Source organism: Boleophthalmus pectinirostris, unplaced genomic scaffold (assembly GCF_026225935.1).
Source record: "Boleophthalmus pectinirostris isolate CB_2022bp ecotype Guang Dong unplaced genomic scaffold, ASM2622593v1 HiC_scaffold_20, whole genome shotgun sequence".
NCBI classification, from domain to species: domain Eukaryota; kingdom Metazoa; phylum Chordata; class Actinopteri; order Gobiiformes; family Gobiidae; genus Boleophthalmus; species Boleophthalmus pectinirostris.
Genome location: NW_026571153.1, coordinates 27,503,966 through 27,523,536, shown reverse-complemented (window position 1 = coordinate 27,523,536; position 19,571 = coordinate 27,503,966). Strand labels below are relative to the sequence as shown.

General features: G+C 41.5%; 1 protein-coding gene across 1 annotated transcript in view; it reads right to left on the bottom strand.

The window, feature by feature from the left end:
* fgf11a (fibroblast growth factor 11a) overlaps positions 1-19,571 on the bottom strand; it is a 218,019-nt gene that overhangs the window by 102,453 nt on the left and 95,995 nt on the right. Inside the window, exon 2 of the mRNA XM_020922256.2 lies at positions 9,798-9,908. Within this exon, the coding sequence (XP_020777915.2) occupies positions 9,798-9,908 (111 nt within the window). The remainder of the gene's footprint in view (positions 1-9,797; positions 9,909-19,571) is intronic.

The following is a 19,571-nucleotide window of genomic DNA, read 5'->3' as shown; positions in this document are numbered from 1 at the left end:
CATTGGCAGATCGTGGTGTAAGTCGCTCGGCGCTGTCTCTCTGTCTTGGTGAATGTGTGTTCTCCTTCTCTCACCCACACAGCTCACACTTTCACTTTATAACAGCCTTGAGTTTAAAGTGGGCGTTGTGAGCGTGTCTCTTGACAGGTGCATTTTGATATTAAAAGGAATCACAGTCTGTATTACTCCTGATGCTCCTGACTACGGGAGCCGTAATGCTGCAAGTGGAGCGGCTTTGTAGTTTATTAAAGTCGTACTAAGACGCCCCAATAAATTCATATATAAGACGCTCTGGATTATAAGGCGCGCAGTCGTTTTTGGATGAAATTAAAGACTTTTAAGTGCGCCTTATAATGCAGAAAATACAGTATTAAAGCCAAGAGCTATCAGGAAGGGAAACAACTAACATGGTTAAAAGCTCTGAAAAGTGTCCTCAGTGGGCATAAAGGAAAAAAAAAAAATACTATATATATATATATATATATATTATTTTGTATGGACAACATGTCAACTTGGCTATTGTTAATAATGTTAAAAAAGAACCATATCGTACCACAGCTCAAAGCAAAATCTTCTCTTTTTCATATTAATACCCATCCGTCATGCACTATTTCTTTCTGGGACACGAGCCAATACTGCAACTCCCAACGCACACGGCAGAGGTCAAACCAAGGTCACCATACCCCCTTTCCCCCTCCCCCAACCCCCTACTCCACAAATCTCGAGTTTACACTGGGAATCACAGCCTTGTATTGTCGGTAGTAAGTCTTCAAATGTGCTAACTCTTGTTTTCTCTCTAAAGTGGTGTTCTGACAGAAAAAAAAAAAAAAAAAACGCTGCGTGGTCACATATAACACAGTATCGATCGGTGCCGTGGAGGTGAGGAAGGGGGTGATCAGCGGTGTCCACCCCAGGGAAGCTGCGCCGCGCTAGAGTTACTCTCTGACCGTGTGTGGGTAAAGTATAAGGTATGTAAAGAGAAGCAAGTTTTTTGTGCAAACGCAAATCTTAGTCATCTCCTCCGAGGTGCTGCTGTAAACATGAAGTAATGAAGGGAAGTGAAGCGAAGCAAGTGCCAGATATGCAGTTAAAGAAGGAGGAAAAGGGTTCCACGCTGTAATTCCCACATGCTGCTGTTTACACACTGACGTCTAATTGTTGGAGTAGCGGCATAAACATTATTTTTCAAGTGTCCTACTTAGGGGTGTAACGGTTCATGTATTCGTTCTGTGACAGGACGTTTGACTGTTTATTGCGCCCTCTCCGGACGCACAGGGATTTAAGGGGAGAGGGACGCGCGCACATGTGTGACGTCACACGCCAACTGGGACGCATGCCAGGAGCTGTCAGGACTGTGGAGCTCACACTATTTGGAATATATCGCTTCCTTGGGGATTATTGCATCCAACAGATCAGTGTGTGGATGCAAAACAACTTTCTCCAGCTAAACTCTGACAAGACTGAAGTCATAGTGTTTGGTCCACAAAAACAAAGGGACAGTGTCAGCAGTCACCTCCAGTCTCTCTCTAAAACCTTCAAATCAGGCAAGAAATCTCGGGGTAATAATGGACTCAGACTTGAACTTTAACAGCCACATCAAATCAATAACATCTAAAAACCATAAATAACCATCTAAAAAACATAGCAAAAATCAAAGGTTTACTGTCTAAATCAGACTTGGAGAAACTTATCCATGCATTTGTCTCCAGTAGGTTAGATACTGTAATGTTCTGCTCACTGGTCTCTCCAAACGAGCTGTGAGACGCTGCAGAACATCCAGAACGCTGCAGCTCGGGTCCTGACTCGAACTAGGAAGTACGAGCACATAAGTCCTGTGCTCAGGTCTCTGCACTGGCTCCTGTGCCTCAGAGAATAGACTTTAAAGCAGCTCTGCTTGTACAAGTCTCTCCATGGCCGAGCACCAAAGTCCATCTGTGACATGTTAGTGTCATATGAACCATCTCACACTCTGAGGACCTCAGGGACCAGCCTCCTGCTGGTGCCCAGAGTCACGACTAAACAAGGGGAGTCAGCGTTTCAGGTTCATGCAGCTAAAACCTGGAACAGTCTGAACATGTGAGACAGACTCTTCTGTGACGCTGTTTAAATCCAGGCTCAAAACATTTCTGTTTAACTGTGCATATAACTGAAAGGTTTTCATTCCGCACTCTTCTCTCCAATTTATGTCTCTCTTTTTTAATTTTAATCTTCATGATTATTTATGTTTTGATTTGTTTTTATTATGATTTTAATGCATTTCTTATTCTAAAGCACTTTGAATTACTTTGTGTACGAATTGTGCTGTACAAATAAACTTGCCTTGCCTTGCCTATTGCGTTTCCATTCGTGTTGGATTGTACCACTCTACGGGAGCGGCTGGACTGTGGGCCAAAACCGGAGCGCGGGTGGCGTGAGTAACACCACAAACTTTATTTACTCAAGTCACGCTGCCGTGCAGCGGGGGGAAAGACTTTGGGAACTTTTGGGGGGGAAGTTGCTCGGGACTGTTATGGTGAAGGGTGGTGGACTTATATTGAACCGTTCTTTATTGTTTTGTTGCACTGGGGTTTGGGTTTTGAGTTTGGGGTTTGTCTTTGGGGTTTGGGTTTTGGGTTTGGGTTTTTGGGGATTGGGTGCGCTCGAGCGCGGGGTGGTGGTATTGTGTGTTGATGTGGCCGTATTCGTGTGTCCGGCAATGCCAATAAAAGCCGGATAGGCCAACAGCAGTTCCTTTTCGGTGTGTCTTTGTTTCACCCCCGCTGATATGAATGGATCCTCCCGCGTCCTAAAAATTGCGTTGTAGCTTTTCTTTTGTCGAGAACAGGTGAATTGTTACAAGTAAAAGTTCATGTTGGAACTGTTAGTGCTGCACTTTACTTTTTGAAAAGTTTTGTTTACTGTTCACAAGGAATACTTAAAAAAAAAAAAAATATTTCATACATCTGTTGCTTTTTCGAGAATATTTTATTTCACTTCTTAGTATTACCAAGCAGCAGTTTGCATTTATTTTATTTTCCTGTTTGTATAATGTTAAAACAAATAAACAAAATGTAAATGGTTTTGCATTTTGTTCTCATACTGTACTTTTTCTAACAATACAAGACTCAAGAAATACACAACAAAAAAAAAACAACAAAAAAAGGCAAGTGGGAACAAATTCTTCTCTCCTTTCCTTACTTCCTTTCTATTAGACAGATGATTCACACAAAGTCAGGTCTTAAGACAGCTACAGTATATATTGGATCCACTGCTGACAAAACAGGTTTTTTTTTTGTTTTTCCTTTTGAAGTCTCAGTGACACTTTCCATCCAAAATATTTGATAAACAGTATTGTAAAACTCTTCCATTACATCAAATTTGAAGCCATTTTCTTGTCAATGCTTTCTTTGCTGATAATAAATTAATCCTTCATTTGTCCACAAACATAGTGACATTTGGAATCTCCTGGGTACATGAACAGGAAATCAAAGGGAATATTGAAGCCAAAAATATTCAGTAAATACTGATGGAGCTCTTGCCAGAAAAGTATGATTTTCAGGCATGTCCAGGATGGATGATAATGATTGGCCTCCAAGCTGCTCTTTACTACTTTTCAAACATTCTGCTTTTCCGACATGAGTAATATGAAAGTGGAAGCCTATTATATTTTGTGCTTTTATACATCATAAGATGCTTGGGCCGGTACAAAGCGATAGTAAAGTACGAGGATACAAGAAGGATACAAGGATGTTTATATGTAAGAATGACAGGTAGTGAAACTTCAGTTGTGCCTGTGCTGTGCTCAGGTCTGTGTGTGTGTGTGTGTGTGTGTGTGTGTTGGGGGGTTATGAAGGTGGCTACTGTGTGTGTCGGTTTGAACATCCAAGAACAGCGAGAGATGCGCCTGGGTAGACTATCGCAATTCTCAAAGAAAAAAAAAAAGATGTGTCGGAATAGTGATACTAAACAGCATCGGAAAAAAAACAGCACGTCTAAATAGAAACATGTCGTAATGAAGAGATGTCTAAAGAGAGTGGACTGAACCAGGACTAAACCAGGACTAAACCAGGTCTAAACCAGGACTGAGCCAGGATTAAACCAGGTCTAAACCAGGACTGAACCAGGACTAAACCAGGACTAAACCAGGTCTAAACCAGGACTGAGCCAGGACTAAATCAGGACTAATCCAGGACTAAACCAGGGGTAAACTAGGTCTAAAACAGGACTAAAACCAGACTAAACCAGGCCTGAACAAGGACTAAAACAAGACTGAACCAGGTTTAAACCAGGTCTAAACCAGCACTGAACTAGGACTAAACTAGGTCTAAACCAGGTCTGAACCAGGTCTTAAGAAGGACTAAACCTGGACTAATCTTGGACTTGAGAGCGAGAGGGAGAAGCATGATCGGGCTGTGCTTACCCCCGTGGGATGTGGAGCTCTGAGCCGGTCCTTTCTTCTGCGGTCTACGCGGGTGCACCTCTGGGCTCGTCTCAACACTCAGTCCTAGTTCAGTTCTGATTTAGACCAGGTTTAGACCTCGTTTAAACCTGGTTCAGTCCTGGTTCAGTCCTGGTCCCTCATGTCTCAGGTCACTATAGAACAGCAGTGCATCATTGCCAGTACGTCCGGTTTGACATTTAAGTTGTAGCTATTTTATATTTGTTACTTTTTTATATCTCACATCAAGAGAACACCAAGCCCACTACACCCCTGATCATAATGAAGGGATGTGGGAATAAAAATGTGCTTAAAAACTCATCACACTCAATTATTAAGATGCTCTGAATGCATAAGTTAAGTGAGTAAGAACTTTGGACTCCTGTCAATTGTTTCCAGTGTTTCAGCTACAACATACAAGTACATGATAAGATCTGTTCACTGTCATTCCAAAATTGTTCTAATAGAGCACAGCGTATTTCTATATTTGTTTGAGAAAATGACATAACTCTAGAAAAGCCATTTCATTGGACTCCCAGCTCCTCTCCTCCTCTCCAGCCCCTCTCCTCCTCTGCTCTCCCAGATGTATGCAGATGGATCTTAAAGGTCACAGTGTGGTTAGACAAACAGCACAGAAGCATGAATCTTCCTGAGTAAATATAAGGGACACTGCACCATTACGTCAAATTCAGCCACCACAGGCCCATACAGAGGCACAGGAGCAGGCCTCTGCAGAACATACACAACGAACAATTAAACACAGAGACAGAAATTAAACAGAAAGAGAACTGTGAGGGACATACAGGTTCTTCTATCATGTCTATATACACTCTTATTATGTATGTATGTATGTGTGTATGTATGATGTAATTAAGGGAACTGTACAAAAGACTTATAATGTCAAACAGCATGAGCCTGTTTGATGCCCTATGTCCTAGTAGAACACCTCATTTTATGTGGCTTTCTGAAAAATAACTCAAGAGCCCGATCACAAGGGACCTCCCTGGGTTCTGGCCCATTTATTGCACGAGTTTTGTTATGGTTTCAAGTGTTGGGATGGGACCATCGGGTGACAGCAGGTGAAAGGACTGACGCACAACTCTGCGCCCCACGGGCTAAGCACAGTCGTCGCCCAATCACACTTTGTGGAAACTCTGCTCTGGAGGAGGTGCAGGAGTGACGGTTTCCTGTCTCATCGCCACGCCCCGGACAGAGAGTCGGGTCCCGAGAGCAAAGAGTGCAAGTCTTTAATAAGTATACCCCCACTGACATGTACGTGCGGCTGTTGATCTCTTTCTTTCTCTGTCTCTCTCTTTCTCCCTCTCTACGTGTGAGTGAGAATGACAGAAGGTGTAATCAATTTGTGGTGTTCAGTTTTCCTTCTGTGGTGTGGCACCACACATTGGTCTATGTGTGATTTATTCTTGATTACAAAACATGATGCTTATGTTATATTTTTTAGTTGAAGTACCAGTGTGTTTAAACCTAAAGTCTCTCTCTCTGATCTGAATGGTCTCTACCTAAAGCCCAGCACATGAGTCAGTGCTAGTGCAGCCTCTGCAGCTCAGGGAGGGAATTCTGAAGGTTCTTAGCTTTCACGTGAAACCTGCACATAAACTGAGAATGAGACAAACCTGGATGTGTCTCTGTCTGCAGGTGAAGGCTCTGGAGACAGGTTCAGTTGAGATTGTAGTGCAGGCTCAGGTATTCCATGCTACCAGGGACGCTTTAAACTGTTCCTTTGGGAAGTTTGTCACACACTTTAATTGTCTGCATGTTTCTAATGGCTTGTCTGGGATCTAGAATACACACTTTTTCAATACTTTATGAAGATGTGAGTCTGGTCAGTGGTGAATCTCCCCTATTTTAGATGGATTAACCAATCAGGGACAAGCATGGTCCGTGTGAATCAAAATGAGAGAAAAAATAAAATAAAAATCACATGGCCTGGAGAACATCCTGTAAGTAAGTCTTTATTTATATAGCATTTTTGTCACAAAGATGCTTTACAAAGCATTATTCGTTCACTCTACACTTGGTGATGGTAAGCTACTATTGTAGCCACAGCTGCCCTGGGGCAGACTGACAGAAGCGCGGCTGCCATGCCAATCAGTGCCACCGGTCCCTCTGACCACCACCATCACACACACACACACACTACTTTCATACTAGGCAATGTGGGTGAAGTGTCTTGCCTAAGGACAAAACGACTGGTTTGTGACTGGTGCCCCTTGTGGACCCTGATTTTCCCAGTGTCTCCCATCCAAGTACTAACCAGACCCAGACCCAGACCCAGCCCTGCTGAGCTTCTGAGATCTGACAGAATCAGGCTTTGACAAGCCCTATGGCCAGGCTGTATTTCTGCAGAATCAATGGGTGAAGCACTAAACTCTGTTCATTTTTCACGTGTGTCAGTGAAATAAACTAATCTGATTGAACAGTTGTGTTTGGTTTGAGGGAGAAGGAACCAGACCGATATCAATCTATAAAAAAAAATCTGTCTGAACTTGTCAAATACAACAAAACATTAAAAGGACTTATATTATGCTATTTTCTAATCCATGTTATAATGTTATTTCCTCATCCAAAACATACTTTTGTTCTGTTTTATTCACAAATGTTTAACACACAAAACCTGAGTTCTTCTTTCAAACAAAAAATGCTCTGTTCCACCTTGTGATGTCATGTCATGGGGTAATACTGGAACTGCTCCACTGTGTTTTTGAACTCCATGCACCTTCACTAGAATCATTTTTGGGATTTCAGCTCTGGAATTGTCAGTCGCTACTGAACTAAAGATAAAAGGTAACTGCAAATGACTATGCTTAATGACATCACAAGGTGGAACAGAGCATTTTGAGCTTTGTGTAGACAGGCTAATAATGTGAATGAAACAAAACACATCTCCAGGTCTGTTTGTGATGAGGCAACAATATCAGAACATGACTTAAAGCTCACAGGAGTCAGTTGTGTGATATACAGCCTTTAAATAGAAAACCAAGGAAATACATCTACATGATTAAAAAGCATTTATTTTAATCCAAACTGTAGCTTTACCCCCTTTACATGTTTCAGTGCTTTCTGACCATCCGTACGCCTTGTTAAACACCGTGCATGTCGTTCTCGTGGCAGTGGAAGCAGATGGGATCCATGTTATCAGACTCTTTCGCTGTACTATTGGCAGACATTAAATCACTATTAAAGGGGAACAGCTCCAGTGGCGCGTGATTGGCCGAAGCTTTAAACACATACTAATCAGTCTGACAGTGGCATATTAACTTTAATGTGTTTGTTTTACCAAGGCTAATGCTTTGTGCTTTTAAAGGCGCTGTACTAGATTTTTACAGAATTAGTTCATTTTAAACAGTTTGCAGTGGTCCAAAGTTTTTTCCTCACTTACCTTATGCATTCTGAGCACTACTACTACTACTACTACTACTACTACTAATACTACTACTAATAATAATGATGCTTAGTCTTATGCAGTGCTTTTCCAGATGCACTAAGTTGTTTCACAATTTGGTGCTGATGATGGCTGTCAATATGCGTCATTGCCCCCTCCGTCCACCACCAACACTCACACACACGGCAATAGATGCATCAAGAATTTCGGAATTCCCGTCATTGCGCAATTCATACTGGGAAGGATTTTCCGAAAGAGTGAGCATCAAACCTCCATGTTTGTTTTCCCAGTGGGATGAGTCTATTGACAAAGCCGATCTTTTCAAGTCTTTTGAACCATATCACTTTTGTTTGTGGTTCTGATATCGTCATGTTTTAATTTTGGGATTGGGGCGTCGTAATTGTGTGGTTGTTGGATCCTAACAGCGGAAAACGGCTCGAGAAATTTGTTTGCGAACTTCATAAATGCAAAAGGGAATCAGATGTGTGTGACTGCAAACCTCTGTTCAAACTGTTTCTCTTCCCAACGGAATTGAAAAATAGTGAAAGGTGAAGGTGATGGGCAGGATTGATCCACAGGAAGAACCAAAAATGAAACCTTTGACTGTCTAAATCACGGGTGACAAACATATGGCCCGGGGCCTGGATCCGGCCCTCCAAGACCTTTAATGTGGCCCTCGGCTGATTTTCTACTAAAATATTTGAATTATATTTTCTATTAAAATATTGGTAATTTTCTGCGGTGCTGAGCATAGCAGCGTCTCCAGCTTCTCTGTACGTGGCCCCTCCCCCCAGAGCAGCACAAATGAAGACTTGTCTCTTTCCAAACGCTCTTAAAGGACGATCGTTTTGACTGTTGACCGTGACACCCTCATCAGAAAAATGTTAAAAATGAGAAAAGTGGACGCAGAGTGCAGAATTTTCCGGGAAAAAATTCACTTATTTCTATTTGCATACAAGTTCATGTTAAAACATTGTGTTGAAATTGCAGTTTTCTTAAAGTTTCAGGTTGTTCATAACATTATAATTTGTAAAAGAAAGAGTTCATCAATTAAAAAAGATTTCTGTAATAGATTTGTGTTTCTCTGCACAAATATTTGAACTTATTGTTATTTTTGGGGTTTATATGACATGAGTTTTCTGATCCGGCCCCTTTGGGATCAAAGTAGGTTGGATACGGCCCCCGGACCAAAATGAGTTTGACACCCCTGGTCTAAATCATTCCGAGTTTGTTGTCGTCTTTAATTTGAAAACACTTTTGGACACTTAGCTTTAACATTTCCCAGTTGATAATGTGTTGTGGAATGTCGTGCAGGGACAAACTGAAGTAGAAAAATAAACTTGTCTGATCTGACCTGAAAACTCCCTGATTTAAGTACATCAAGAAAATGCTCGCACAGGTCTCACTACATCAGCAAATACCAGCGTGCAATGGGAAACATTAGAGTTAATTCCTCAAAGAAGTTGATAGTAGCGTATTTTATTTCTTGTCTGACCAGCCAGTCTGGAGTCTGGAGTCTTTAGAGTCAAATTCTCTGCCCTTAACTTGGAAGCGCCAACTGCATCACATGTCTCTCACATCTCTCCTGCAAAATTATTGTAACAGTCAGAAGAAGATATCCAAATTATTTTACCTGTGGTCGCTGTGAAGGCTGCACAGAGACCACGTGTTTGCACAGTAACTAATCATTTATTAAGGGAAAAGGCTGTTCTGGCTCCACGTCCAGCAAAAAAGCAATCCAACTGAACTGATCCGGAGCTCCACAGCTTCTCCACCGGCTCCACCAGACTGCACGACCCGCACTCCGAGCTCCTCTTACAACTTGTAATTGTTTGGAATACTTGCGGCCACCGTACCAGAGCTGCACCGTGCACCGTCTGAGCCCGAGCTAAAGTTTATCAAAGAATGTGATTTTGGCTATTTTGGAAACTATATTTTCCCTTTGGTTAGACAAGCTTAAGCAGAAGGTGGACTTACAGAAGGAGCTGCTTTCGTCCTTTGTGCCTTCCATGGTGCCATCCGGAAGCATCTGGAGGTAGAAGCCGTGTCTGCAGTAGAGCCGTGTGACGATGCCCTTCAGCTGGGGCTCTGCAAGAAAACACAAGAAAACTACGGTAAGCACACAGGGACAAACCAGGAAGTGTCGGCAAATCAACGTAAACAACAAAACACTGTAGACGGATTCTGAGTGCAGAACAAACCACAGTCTGTGCGGTTAACATGAAGCTGTTGTTAGCGCTAAAACAGTTTATCTCCCTGTGATAAAATAAGTTCTGATGCTAAATGAACATTAGTGAGTGGGAAACGTCTTAATGACCTGTATGTGTTAAATGCAGGTGAGTGAGTAAATGATTAGAAGAAACGACTCAAACGTCAGTAGCTGAACACCCACTCATAGCTCTTTTTGCAAGAGACATGCACAGTAGAGCAAGTGACATAGGCTATTTTCAGACTGCAGGGCTTAACGCTCAATTCTGATTTTTTTGTGAAACATTTCCAATTAAATGTGACTTGTATGAAATCCCCTGTGTGAACATTAAACAGCCCGAAAGTGTCCCGCATGTGCACTGGAGACACGACGACGTCAACCGCAGCGAGCGTGTTCTGTGTTTACGGAAGTTGTCCAAACATGGACGCAGCATTGAGCACCTGGAGATTTTAAAGTTTCTCTCGTACCAGAGCCAGAACATGAACAACTTACTTGTTTTAAGGAGGAGATTGAGAAGGACGAGGTTTTTGGCCGTGGTGTTTTGTGGGACAGCGGCAGCGACGTCCATTGAAAGGAACGTGTGGATGTGGAGACGGAGCCAAGAGTGGTGAGTGGTGATGTGCTTCGCTTCAGTGACACAGAGTTCATTAACAATTTTCACCTACTTCAGCGCAGAATAGTGACGTTTGTGGCTTGTTGATAACGTGTAGGTGGATGAATGCACTTTGGCCGTTCAGACTGAAGTCGAATGTCAAAAGATCAGATATGTATCAGTTTCAGGACCACATATCCAAGCGGCTTGGGTCGCATTTGAAAAAATCTGATCTGTGTCCGTTCAGACTGTCATTAAAAGATCAGATACAGGTAACATAGAAGCCAAAAAATCAGATTTGGGTCACTTCAGGCTGCAGTCTGAACGCAGCCATAGTCTGATAATCCCTCTAGACCAGTGTTTCCCAAAGACTGGGGCACGATCCTCAGGTGGGATGTAAGAGATTTAAAAAAAAAAAAAAAAAAAAAAAAAAAAAACATTAATTAATCATTGCATTTATATAGTGTATTTCAAGATTTCCCCAAAGTGCTTTACAGAACATTGTTCATTCACTCAACACTCAGTGGAGGTAAGATACTACTGTAGCCACACTGACGGAATCGAGGCTGCCAATCTGCACCATCGGCCCCTCTGACCACCACCATCACACAGAACATTTTCATAATAAGCAATGTGGTGTAGAAGTGTCTTGCCTAAGGACACAATAACAGTTTTTGCCACCAGTGCCCCCTGTTTTTGTGTCGCCGCATCATGATCTGCATGTTGGTCTGTGATATACATTTCTGACACATGGAAGAAGGAGAGAGTCAGAGAATATAGTATTGTCATTCTGGATAAGCATTTGATCAGAATCTCCTGTCTTCAGTATTGGACCGGGAGCCAGGTCCACCCCTCAGGATGTTTTTTGCTACCTTTTTTTCACTATTATTTCCTGTTATATTATATCTTGGGACCAACCCCAACTCGGCCCCGTTTGGGCTCAGGGCCCAAAAAACACACTTTTTAAGAAAAGCAATTTGCAAAATTATGTAACTGTAAATATTAAGGTACTGAAACTGCATAAATGGTCAAATAACCCTAAAATCTGGCATGGTGTATCCTGACACATGGGGGAAACTAGCAGAAAAAATATTTTGGGGTTTGCTGCCTTTCTATTGTCAAATATCACCCTCAACATATCACTTTTAATGTAATTCACTTCATATAGTACAGCAGTACATAAGTCAACTCTTTTCAAATATTGTTTCCGTGAAAAAAAAATCCTGCTTGATCCCATAAGTAATGGTGAAGCCTGAAAGTTCTGCCTCCTGCCGATTTGAGGTACAGTGAAGAACTTTGTTCATAGCAGCTGTTTCCCTCTAGATACAAAGGTCATCTTGGGCTTAAATTGAAGCTTATGAACATGGGAAGTTTTTCATGTACATTTGAGGCAGTGATATATGCAATAAAATGCTTGAAAATGATCACTTTTGATGACAATTTGTCAGACGGACAGACATTTTTTGGTCTTTTAGAATACATTGAGGGTGATATTTGACAGTAGAAAGGCAGCAAGCCCCAAAATATTTTTTCTGCTAGTTTCCCCCATGTGTCAGGATACACCATGCCAAATTTTAGGGTTATTTGACCATGTATGCAGTTTCAGTACCTTAATATTTACAGTTACATAATTTTGCAAATAGCTTTTCTTAAAAAGTGTGTTTTTTGGGCCCTGAGCCCAAACGGGGCCGAGTTGGGGTTGGTCCCTATCAATTTATGGCCCAAGATATAAGATAACAGGAAATAATAGTGAAAAAAAGGTAGCAAAAAACATCCTGAGGGGTGGACCTGACTCCCGGTCTATATGGTCAGTGTTTCTATGTTTATTTCTTTCACTACTACATATTTGTGTGAACTGGGATTTTCTGTGCTCACAAAAATGAAGACAAAGCACAGAAACAGACCGAGGCTGCATCTGATTTGCCCATCTCTCATTAGAAATCTTGAAATGTTAAGACATGTTTTGTATCATTTCTAACATTTTTGTAATTATTTTATTGACTATTTTGTTCCAATGTTGCTGGTTCAATTGAATATTGAAAAGAAAAATAAATGTTCTACATTTAATGTCCAAATAGGCGACTTATGGATCCTTTTATTGCTGCTTCAATTACTGTTTTTGTTGTTTAAAACTTGAGTAATACTAATTGTTCAGAGACACGATCACTCAGTCAACAATAAAATATCTTCATGAATGTTCAATAATGCTCAAATCCATCTTTATTTTGTGATTTATGAATAATGTCTATTGACTTGGGTCACAAAGCTTTGTGACTTTTAAAATATGGCTCCCCAGAAATAAAATAAAAGGCAAACACTGCTCTAGACAGTGAGCACAGAGGGACAAGCAGTCAATGCATGTGTGGAATAACCATAAAACACAAAATGGTAATCACAGAAGGACAAATCCAGAAGTGCCTAGAAATGTAAAGTACCAAAAAAAACAACAACACACACACACACACTATAGTAAGCACATAGGGACAACCCTGTCAGTTTCTAAAGGTGTAAAATATTCGCTCTCTTGTGTTCGTTTCATGTTTACTGCTTTTGTGTAAGTGCAGTCTTTTAAATACCTTGACAGTGAAATAAAGTGAACACTGCTCTGTCCTTTAAACAGAATGCTGACTCAGTGTACAAAAAAAGCACAGCAGCGCCTCCACCTCTTGAGGAAACTTTAGTGTACAGAAGGACATTTTGACAATAGTTGACAAATCAGTCACAGAGTCCATCATCAGCTTCAGCCTCACATCCTGGTTCCAGCTCTTGACAGGGAAACAAATCAAAACTTCCCTGTGCCATAAATCAGACAGAATCACTGGTCCAGTCCAAACCGCTCCGTCTGAACTCTGCAGTGGCTCAGTGCTGGGAAAGACCACACACGTCACCCGCTCCATAAGTCCAGGTTCTACTCCAGAAAGGTTCATACACACATGTTTCTGAACTACTAAAATCCAAAATGATGTTAGTGATTTAGTCCTGGTTCAGTTCTGTTTCAGACTCCAGGATGTTCCACAAAAGTAGCTCATTCCTACAGTCAGGCCTGTGTGGATACATTTGCTTCTGCTGTTGTATTTTCAGTCTCTCCTTGCATCAGTCTTTCCTCAGAGAATGAGTCACTCTTGGCACCATTAGATTATAAAGCTAAATGATAATAAATAAGATAAGACAAGTGCATTCACTTCAACCTGGCTGAGCTCAAAGACGTTTTGGCACAATCTGTTTTACTCTTTAGTGTATAGAGTAATATAAACTCAACCAGTTTAAGTTATGTTTTAGACCTGGTTTAGTTCTGGTTTAGTCCTAGGTCCCCAACATTAGGGGTTTTGTAGGATTTTTCCTTTCAGAAGAACATTTTCAGTTAAGAAATGCCAAAAATGTTTGTGAGAACATTAAGTATAAATTTGTTCATAAGAACATTTCATGAATGAGACCCATTCTTTCTATTGCTTATTCTATTGTCTACTGTTTCCACTGTACTAATTTATTTATTTAGAAATAAAACTCAATTTCAATACTAAGGACTCGATACTCAATACTGATTCCAATACCAATAGCACTATAGTAATTCAAGACACTATTTCTTTAGACCAGCAGTTTTCAATAGGTGAGGCCCGCCTCCCCTAGGGGGCACCAAAGAGTCACTGAGGAGGCACAACACACACGTGAAAAAAAAACAAAAAAACTAATGCTCCACATGTGTACACATGTGCAGCAGGATTGATATGGGTAATTGTGCATGCCTGTGTTAGCTGTAAAATGCATCATTTTCTGATTCCATCTCAAAAGAAATCAGCAGCAAGAGAGGAGAGAAGACCCAGCAAAACACGTAGGAAATATGATCCTGATCTATATTTAAAGTTTGGTTTCACCTGGTTGGGTTCAGTGTGCACCTATGCCAGTGTATGGTCAGCAAAGAGGAGCTTGTGAATGAACATGAGACCTGCAAACTTCTGCATCACATTGAGACAAAGCTCACAAATTTAGTGAACAAGCCAGTTGGGTTTTTTGAAAGAAGCTTGATGATTTGCAGTCACAGAAAAACATTATGCAGTTGTTTGGCACTAGTAACATCAAGACAACTGAAGCATCTTATTGTGTAGCTCTATGTATAGCGAAGGCAGACAAGCCCCATAACACTAGAGGAACACTGCTGCTCCCTGCAGCTACACAGACATGACTGTTGACTGTCTAATGTTCTGAGTTCCTTGAACAGTGTTGTCGATTAAGCCAAAGATGTTCATTTTGTCGTCTTATATACTTTAACTTCTTGGGTTCTTTTTAAAGACAATGCAGTAAAGTGTATTTACCTTGTTGACATGTTTCGGCTGCTGCTGCAAGCCATCTTCAGAACTGTCCACAGTTCACTGTGGAGGTAAATACACTTTACTGCATTGTCTTTAAAAAGAACCCAAGAAGTTAAGTGTTGTCGTTTATTAATCAGACACCTGTCCATAGTGCTTATTTTGTTTGACACCATGATGCATTTACTTCTGTGGCCTGTGTGGGTGGAGGGCAGTCGGATGGGATTTTGGGGAAGGGTGGGCTTGGCTGTCTTTAACTGCTCTAAGGGGAGGCTCACATTCACCCAGTTTGAAATCCCCTGTTTCATTTTCCCATGTGTCTTATATGTGTGTAATCCTCAGTGGTCCAGGTAGGTTCAATATGGGTAATGACCGAAAGGAAGAGATCGCGGATACAAGCGCTCAAAATGAGTTTCTTCCGCAGGGTGGTTGGGCGCTCCCTTAGAGGTAGAGTGAGGAGCTCAGTCACACAGGAGGAGCGCGGAGTAGAGCCGCTGCTCCTCCACGTCGAGAGGAGCGGCCGAGGTGGCCTGGGCATCTGTTCCATATGCCTCCCAGTCACCTCCCTGTAGAGATGTTCCGGGGACATCCCACCGGGAGGAGGCCCCGGGGAAGACCTAGGACACGCTGCAGGGACTATGTCTCTTGGCTGGCCTGTGAATGCCTTGGCATCCCCCCGGAGGAACTGGAGGAAGTGTGTGTGGAGAGGGAAGTCTGGGAGGCCCTGCTTAGACTGCTGCCCCCACGACCTGGCCCCGGAAAAGCAGAAGAAAATGGAATGGAATGGGTGTATACTAGTCTGTTTCTCTTATACTTGTTCTGATACAGCTTTTTCAGTATCGCTACTTGTTCAAATGAGTATCTAGTTTTGATGTTTTGAAGTTTTATATCGATGAGCATCTGATTTTTGATACTATTGACTACCTCACTACTGTTACAAGATGGCCGCTTTCTTCTATGTCTATTGTAGCGTCTCATACCTCCATTAATACCTCCATGTGTCACTACAGCTCTACCACTGGAACACACATGTTAGAGTACGGCAAGCCCAGAAGGACACATCCATCAGACGCTGTCGATAGCGCAGCCTTGACTGACCCGTCACTGGACATGTCTGGTGCCGTGTTTACATGGCGGAGACAGGGACGTATGGACAGTCGTGTGTGGACGCTCATGTGTGGATGGGGGCCTTCAGGGAGACGAATGGACATCGAGTAGTGTCCTCGTGTGAGTCCGCCACGCTATGGTTCGAATGATGGAGGACATGTTGTTTGTTTCTTTAGCAGAGGTACAGTGAAGAGACTGGAACCAGATAAAAGAGCGTGAAAAAACCTCTGGCCTAAATTGAGACGATCCAACCACAGCCACTAATTCGCCACTTTGTAAAGTTTTGTCAAAGCGTGTGGTTGTGGCTGGTCAGGTAAGAAATACTGTGGACGATTATAACCAAAGGAACAGCATTTCCACGGAAACAAGCAGGAGGAGCCCATCGTCCTGGCCAAGTCAGAGTCAGGTTTGTGGAGATGCAAGCTGCTCACAGTAAAGGCGTGTGCTTTTCTACTGGTCTTAATTCAATTCCAGTGACATGTGGTGGGGTTTACAGCTGCTGAGGCAAAGAACAGTAGGCTCAGAAATGTTACCAGGCACTAAGCTGCTTATATTTTCATTACAAACACAAATCAGTCAATCACCTTTACTAATAAAAAACACTGAGCTTTAATTAAACATTTTGTTTATACATGGAAAGGGATAATAGAAAAAATACATACGTTTCTAATATGAAATGTAAACACTGATCATCCGCTCAAAGGTCGAGCGACTTAACCCTGTGAGCTAAACTCCACAGCGCAGTATGAAGAGTTGGTTGGTTAGATCTTCCTGTGCATATTCTGTGAGCAGAAGTTCAACACTAGAACTACAGTTAATGTGTTTGATAATGATTTATTTAAAGGGCCCATCTCATGCAAAATAATTCTTTCAAATTGTATCTTCTGCACATAAACAAGCACAATTTGGGTTTTGAAACATCCATTACAAAATAGATCTGAAATCTTACTAACGCTTTCTGCTACGTCAAATGTGTTATAGGTGTATCTGCCGCGTCATCGTTGTAGCAGCTTTAGTTCGTTGTCACGTGGGAGGGTGGCAGAAATACACTGCAATTTGTTAAAAAAACACAGAATCAATCTAAAAAACCACTTGGGTGACGAATACAAGGCCCACACATCACTCTTAGAAGGTAGAAAGCTCTGAAAAGTTGATTTTGCACGAGATGGGCCTTTTAATGTGCAAAAAGGCTCATTTCAAATTTGAAATCTGACACAAATTTTTCTGAACTTTTTTCCCACAAACTGCCCCTTAACTGATGTAAAACCACAGGTAATATCCCACCAAACCAAATCATAATTACAAAAACATGAACGCCTGTCATATGCACTTTAAAGATGCACTGTGTGACTTTTCTGGTGGAGGGATCGCCATCTGCAGGTCTCCATGGTGATGTTATTACTTCACCTGGGATGGTCCACAGATGCTACTTTTACATGAGAGCTTTAATTCCTAATAAAAATAAAAAAAGAATAAAAATTGATTCTGCTTTAAACACTTAATGAAAATTATTATTTGGAATTGAACTTAATTCTGAAGTAAGTGGGTGGTTTATTCTGATTTTGAAGCCAAATGAATTTCTTCCTGTTTCACGTTTCTTCTTGTTAAAAATAATGTAGTTGCTTCGGCGCATGTTCGGTGTGTCGCCCTTCTGACGCGATCCGGACGATCCGGCTCCACCAGTCCTGGCTTAGGACTTTGATCCACGTCTCTTTGGATTTGTGAGCGGGATGTGGGAGTGGGCTGAGGTAGAGCAGCCTCACACTCAGTTTGTCTTCTTCCTCCTTCTCCGACACTCTTCCCTTCTCCTCCTCAGCTGACAGACGTAAAGCGTGATCAGACAATTCTCCAGCTGCTGTGCAATTATCATCAGAACCACTGTGGAAAAAGTTTGGATCATGTTTGTGTCCGTGGAGTAACGACAAACCGAGATGACAGAAAAGCCGGGAGCAGTTGAAGTGTTGTGTTTTCTTCCAAAAGATGTAATACGTTGGTGTCTCCGTCCAATGAGTATCCTTCCCCAACCCCAGACGCTGAGCCACATCAAATAAAGACGAGTTTTGGAATCATTATCTCCACGTAAACTCAAAGGAGAATATTTTAATTCAGAACTACCGTATTTTCCGCACTATAGGGCGCACTTAAAAGCCTTTAATTTCATCAAAAAACTACTGTGCGCTTTATAGTCTAGATCGCCTTCGGGTGTTTTAGTACGACTTTAGTAAACTATAAAGCCGCACCACTTGCAGTATTACGGCTCCCGTAGTCAGGAGCATCTCGGAACTGCCAGGTAACAGTAACCACACTGACTCAGGTAATGACAAGAGGGATGCGGGCGTGATGGACACTGTAATCGCCCAACTGTTTGAACTATTATGAGGTACTGTGAATACTCTAACAATTTAGCATCTCAGACAGTATTTTTTTTTTTAACACGTTACAATTGAACAAAGTTGAGAGTTATTGTGAATGCGTTAAATAAAGTTTGACTGACTTGTCTAACTGTTGTGTTTCTTTTAATGCGCCTTATAGTCCAGTGTGGTTTATATGTGAAAAAAGTTCAAAAATAGACCATTCAGTGCGCCTTATAATCCAGAGCGCCATATAGTGCACACAATATGGTGTTTAATTCAGAACTATTAATTCAGAATTAAGAAACATCATGTAAACATGGCCGGTGTGACATTAAACAAATACATCTTCAGTTATGGCATTTTTATTTCTCAAAACCACTTCTCCACAGATCTGACCTGGAACTCGGCCTGGTGATGTGTGTGATGTTGTCTCTGGACATAGTTAAATGAAATGCCGTACTGTAGAACATTTAAGAAAAAAAACAAACAACAACAGCATGGAGTTAAACAGGTGGTGGACCCTCTACCATAAAAGTTACACAGTGCACCTTTAACCTTGAATCATTTATCCCATTGGCTAACGAGCACTCACATAGTCCTTCTCACCGGCCAATCACGCGGCTTTATTTTCCGTGGAGCGCTGTGTGTGTGTTCTGGATTGTGTGTGTGTTTTCTCGCTTGGAGACGTGTTCCGGAGACTCAAACACTGGAATAGTGGGAATGTGGGAACGGCGAAGTGTTCCCATCATTAAGTTTTAATCAAGTCAATCTAATATACATGAGTACAGAGAAACAAGAGCCACACGCTTAATCCAGCACCAGGACTTTAAACACGGATTAAATGACTGTAGAGTTTAAACGCACGTACGAGGCTTTAGGCTGGATTGTTTGGACAGATCCCATTGTTGTTTGAAATGAAATTACTTCAAACAATAATCTACGAAAATACTGAAGTAACAGTTTTTATTATTTGCTTCCTGAACGCTTGAATTTGATGTTCAATTTAGACTTAGACAAACTTTATTGATCCACAAGGGAAATTATATGGACACTTTCACTCACACATCACTATATAATATAATAACAAAGAGTAAAAAATGTAAATGGTAATAATAAATTCTAAATAAGTATCAAAAAAGAGCATGGGACAGGTGTCAAAAAAAACAAAAAAAACAACATAATTAT